The sequence below is a fragment of the Perna viridis genome, chromosome 2, assembly GCF_037379345.1.
Source record: "Perna viridis isolate PV_CMFRI_1.1 ecotype Kerala chromosome 2, ASM3737934v1, whole genome shotgun sequence".
Classification (NCBI taxonomy): Eukaryota; Metazoa; Mollusca; class Bivalvia; order Mytilida; family Mytilidae; genus Perna; species Perna viridis.
Window position 1 is genome coordinate 11599015 of NC_142446.1, and position 6261 is coordinate 11605275.

At 31.9% G+C, this 6261-nt stretch overlaps 1 protein-coding gene across 1 annotated transcript in view; it reads right to left on the minus strand.

The window, feature by feature from the left end:
• LOC148623632 (dynein axonemal heavy chain 6-like) overlaps positions 1-6231 on the minus strand; it is a 115513-nt gene extending 109282 nt beyond the window's left edge. The window contains exons 1-2 of the mRNA XM_088565584.1: positions 6033-6231; positions 119-470 (exon numbers count right to left, since the gene is read on the minus strand). Coding sequence (XP_088421710.1) covers positions 119-454 — 336 coding nt within the window. The 5' untranslated portion in view covers positions 455-470; positions 6033-6231. The remainder of the gene's footprint in view (positions 1-118; positions 471-6032) is intronic.
• Positions 6232-6261: the final 30 nt, after the last annotated feature.

Consider the following 6261-nt stretch of genomic DNA (forward strand, 5'->3'; position numbering starts at 1 on the left):
TATCCAAACATAAGTTGTTTTTTTTTCATTTTTTTCAATTAATAACTGATAATAGGAATATCATTCATTAACATGCATTGAGTATGAAAAATATTTCTTCACCAATAAAAAAACTTACCTGTGATTGTGTAGCTACTCCTTTTACCATTCGCAGCACCTGAGAGTTTTCAGGTTTATCAATCAATCTTGCCATGAGATGAGCAGCTTTGCCATGTTTAATTTGCCTTGAAGATTCTAATGTCAATTCTTCAATAGTTTTAGCTTTTGTCAAAGTGTGACCAGGAGCAAATGTAACTACTTTGGTTTGATGTTGGCCATTTTTTGGAGTTAGGCTCCCATCACGGTCAGTCTGAAATATATCTGGATCACCGAGATCCTGATTGATAACAGTTGATTCAGAGTACTGAGATTGGCTTATGTAACTAGCTTGTGATTCACCCCTGATATCAGCCATAGTTCTGTGTTATATCCTACAAGCACAACAACAAAGTATATGATTAACACATATTTGATATGTTGGTAAAATGGTAGCAAAGGAGCCTCCATGGCCAGTTCCTAATACTGCAATATATCTGGTTATTGAATTTTATAAATGATACACTTTAAATTTAAGCTGTGTTACACATTAAAACTAAGTTGCATCTCATATTGGTGTTCACACTTTAAGTTTGTAAAAACTTCTAACAAGTCATATTAATATACAAGTAATATTTGGAACTAAATACATTTGTATTTACCGGTAAGTGTATATAAATAATAGAAAGCAATACAACTGATGGAATAACAATAATTTATGTCTATATATCAGAATTAAAAAGTCAACTGATAGACTGATAGGGGAGTTTATAAGATATCATAATGAAGCTTCATTTGCATTTGATATGTACAAAAGATATCAATAAATTGTTTTGCAGAGCACAGCATGATATGACAGCAGCATGTAGAACTCTGTTGACATTGGCGTGTGGACACAATATTAGTTTTTGATACATTTAAGCCTAGAAACTTACAGTTCATTATGGACTCAACAACTGGTTTGGATACAATATTGCAGAGGTTTCGAAATTCGATTAAAGGTGAAATAAGTTCTGCTTAAAGGGTACATATCAAAGACATTTGCCTTAGATCCCAATACTGAAAAACTGTAAGAGATATCTGGAATCTGAAGGAAAAATTAATCACTGTTATATTCTGAATCTAAACTTATCCTTTTAATTTAAGGTAGTAGACCTGGTGTACCCCAAATTTTCCCATAATTCATTTTTTTTTTAAATTTGTACATAATATCACTCTAACTGTAGTACATCTTCTAACATTTTTTAAAGAAATTTCACAGTGTGAATTTTGAACAATAGAACAACAAGTACTCAAAATTGCTATTTTTAGAAATCTGAATAACTGGCCAAACTGTACCATATCTGGTATCTAAGGGTCACATTTTACAGAACATCAAGTTAAATTTACTTGAAAGGATATATGCATATATGATTTAATATGATACAAAAATGATAATATATGGATAATTCAGATACAAAACCATAAACAAAATTTTAGGAAAGATCACCATGTAGTAATTTTAAATGTTTAAATTATCTTAAGGTAAAGCATAGAAAAAAATCTTTATCAGTCAAATTCATGGCTAAAATCATGTAAGTATTCAATATTTTTAGGTTACCTAATACATGCATCAAATTAGGATGTCTTATTTCCTTCTAAAATTGCGTTACCTCCTTTTCCCAAGACGGAATACGTAAAATACTTATTTTGAAACACATTTTCTTCGATACTTGAAAGCAAAATTTTTATTGTATTATATTGAACATGTCAATATATTTATATTGTACTCAAAAGACATTTCTTTAAAAATTTTTAAAATTCATCTCAATTTAAAAAAGATATCGGCAATAATCATTTTCAGCTCGGGGAAGCTGAGCTTGGGCTTGGCCTTGGAATACCCGAAATACTGACTCCTATTTGATATCTATGATAATTCAAGAAGTTGTAGTGCTTACTGGTAATATCATTTATCATTATGAAAAAGGACAGATTTCAACGATTAATATCATGCTTATTTCATCACCGTGTGATTCTTAGTCTGTGCTGTATGATCATTTGAGTACTTTTAATATCCCAAGCAGTGACGGTAGGTACTTATGGAATGATGTCAAGTTACAAGTCAGTTTTACTGATAAAAATCTTGTTGCTATGTTGTTTTTTATAATACCTTGCACAATGCACCTCTTTAACCATAGCCAGATTACCAATATCACTGTACTGATATCATGTGAAAATGGAAATAATGACCAGGAAAGGCAATTTTCATCAAATTGTGCATTTCTCTGAAATATGCCATAATTTATCATATGGTCTCACTAACCACTTCTAATGTTTCCATTACTTAACATGTTAAACAAGTAATTTTCAAAGTTTCACTGTAAATTCCCAGAACAATTGACAACTTAAAGTTGCATACCATTGTGAAGCTTGGAAAATAAGGCTTTCAAAATCATTTATATGCTAATGGTACGATGATTGTAGAAATTCTTCAAAAAATCTACTTGAATAAATAATACTGAAAATCCACATTTTTACCTTTTCTGCTAACTGACAGCATGGAGGCAAATTACTCACCCATGTAAACAATATTCATACACTTTTGTAGTAAAATTCAAATATGATTTTAAAGTACACATTCTCAGCTACTTTTTGACTACTTTTGATCAGAATACACACAAATAATGCACTTACAATGCATAGATCTAGGTTCAGTATGTTTTTGGTACTACATAGGGGAGGCCATTTGACCCGGAAGTGGTTAGTGAGACCTGAACTTCCCTTTCACACCAGTATCACTTTGAAGCTTGAATACCAGGAGTCGTTCAAACATTATAGTGACCTGGAAACCTTTCTATCTGGATTACCTCCCTTACCCCAGGTCTACAACATTAATAAACCCTTTTGTGGTAAGTTATTGAGCATGCTCAGTATACACTTCTGCGAGGGCTTGGGTGGAACAAAAGAATATTCCTCGCGGAAGGGTGTATTGAGCATGCTCTGCGCATGTTCATCAAGTAGTCTACAATTAGCGCAAAAGGGTCTATTAGCAAAATAAAAAGGTTAGTATATGTGTTGCATTTCCTATTTTTAATAAACTTAGAAAAAAGTTTAGATATCAATTACATACATTTTTTTTTAAAAGTCCTAGGCTCTGAATAGCTTAGGACAGAACATAATTTATGTGTATACTTTAGTATTACACTCATGAGGGGCCTGATGGTGGGGGGGGGGGTCTCATTGTGATTCACGAGTTTATTTTTTTGTCTATCACGATTCACAGAAAATAAATTTCCATGACCATGGATTATGAAAATATAAAAAGAGTATCCCCAATCAATATCGATAACAGAGATTCAGAGGCTGGTTGTTTGTGTTGTAGATTGGCTCAATTTAGCTGCCAAACGTAGCTCTAACTATTTTGTTTGTATTTTCTTAACGTTAGATTGCAAAATAAAAAAAAAAAAAAGATCAAGAGCTACGATTTCGCAGCTAGGTTCAATTAAGCTGCAATCAAATACACTACTTGCTTATTACTTGTTTACGTGTTGAATTCTCCCAGGCTCTAATTGCACTTTTAAAACTATCACGCCACTTCAACTTTTTGAGCTAAGAAAGACAACTCAATGAAACTCTTTATTTCGGTAATGGAAAAAAAAAATAATTAGAATGAATTATATGTCTAAATCATGAAGAACAAACACAAAACTCCAATGAAAGCGATTCACGAACAATGCTTTCATCATGAATCACAAAAAATAAATCTGTAGAAAAACGGATCACAATAGCAAAAATATGCCGATCACGAAGAACGAAAATAACCCATCAGGCTCCTCAGTCATGAATACACATTTTCACATGTATTTTCTATTGACATTGATTAGTATTTAAAAATACTCAAAAATATGTGTCGGAAATGAAAGGACATGTTGAATATATCAACATATAAAACACAAGTACCCCACATGTCTTTTTTACATCAATCATATGCTAAAAATTAACATTTTTGCTCATGTTGAGGTATTCTTTTCAAGGGTGGAGTGGCAATTTTTCACCTAATTGGACTTGGAAATGTTCAAATATTTATTACTCAGGCTCATTACAAAGCTAAGACACTATATAATTGTATTTGAATATACAAAAGCTTGTTTGAAGTATGATATTTGAAAAAAATAGCCAATTCTAGGTGAAATGGAAGAAATGTGAAATTCTGAAAATTCCTCTTTTTATGAAAAACTCATTATTGTCACATTGAAACTGAAAAATACACCCCTAAAATGAGAAGATATGTTAGATACATCAATAATTAAAACAATAGTACCCAACATGTCTATTGTACACCTTTGATATGCCAAAAATTAACTTTTTAGTTCATGTTGAGGTATTTTTTTCATGGGTAGGGGTGGCAATTTTTCACGACTTGAAAAAGTCAAATATTTATTACTTGGGATCATTTGGAAGCTAAGACATCATATTAATGTACTGTATCATACAAAAGCTTGTTAAATCTATGGTATTCTGAAAAAAGGAAATACATGTAACTAGTGATATAGAAGAAATTCTGAAAATTCCTCTTTTTACAATTTTCCAGTAATTGTAACCCCAAAAAGAAAATCTAAGCACCTGAATCGAACATATATGTTGGGTGCATCATTATCTTAATTATGAATGCCTAAAATATGAGTTGTATGGTATCAGTATGCTGTGAATGAGAATTCTGTTTGATACGGAGACCAGTTTCTAGGGGTAGGGGTAGTATTTTTAACATTTTGGGAAAATTCTTTCTTGAAAATTACTTTTTTTGTGGTTTATTTATGTATAAAATTGAATTATCTGTCCAATGATACCAAATTTGAGCAATAACTTGTAGAGTCAAATTTATATGACTTTTTACAGAAAAATCAAAAATATCACTATTTGCATTACTTGATAAATTCTGACTACGAAAATCGCCAAAATTCATCAAAAGAACCCCAGAAGTATTAATTGTGATAATAATTAATAGAAAATACCAAATAAGCCATTTTTTACTGAAGCATAAATACTCTAGGTGTTTTGACATTGAAAAATATATCAATTTAAGCGATTTTTTTCCATGGGGGTTGGGGTACATTTTTTTCATTTTACCCCAAATCCTAAGTGTTACCATAGCTTTCTTGGTACTATTGTAAAGCTGAGACATTGGGTCACATGTTGATACATATACATGTCGGTTTACTTCCTTTTGTAGAAAGAAGAAGTCCAAAGAATCAAACAGCATAAAAAATGGATTTTTGCCTCAATGAGGTATAAAAAGTAGCCAAAAATACAAAATGCTTCAGTTTATTTTTTGGCGATAAAAAGGTTTGTAAATGGGAGATATAAGGGTACCTGAAAATCATATTTTGGTTTATGAGTAAGGGGTGTACGGGGGTTATCTCAGCCCACGTACTATTTGTTGCTGTAAGTGTAAGACTACCTTTTAGCAGTATGCCAGTCTAGATAATCATTGTGTTTGCTGAGGCATTTTTTCTTAATCTGACAAATGAAAAGCAGTCTCCCATTGTGGCATGATCTGTTTCCCATTATATCTGGGAAAAAAGGGACTGTAGGTCAGGATTTTATTTTATTTACTTATTTTTTCCCAAATTTAATAGAACACAACTTCAAAAAAATCTCATTTACCACCAGGACTTTGCAGGAACTGAAAATTGACTACCATCTGTAAAATGTTGTGTTGTTAAGTGGAACTTTCTGTTGTTTGTTAATATGAAAATAAGCCAGTCAGGGGGTTAAGGCATGATTCGGTCATGTAACATTAACAGGAAACGGAGGTATAATTTTATATGGCCTAATTATTTGGACTAGTAGCAAGCTTATTTTTAATAGCGATTAGCAAATTAAATGATAACTTATCTACGAGATACAAAGGGGTCTTTTTTTATTCAAGACAGTGCCTGATAAACGTTTGTAAACAATAATAACCGAAAACAATTTACCGATCAGTAATAATGACTGTTTGTTGCAATACTGACAATATGAATCAACTCTGTCCTTTAAAATGACAGATAATATAAGATCCTTGGAAGAGGGCGTGATTAGTCTTTCATTGTCTTCCAAAACTGCGATCAATTATACAATTTTCACATTAGCGTCTCCAGCACACCGCAAAAACTTGTCGGTGGCCGCCATTGTAGTTTATCTTGGCAATACCCAGAATTCATAGCA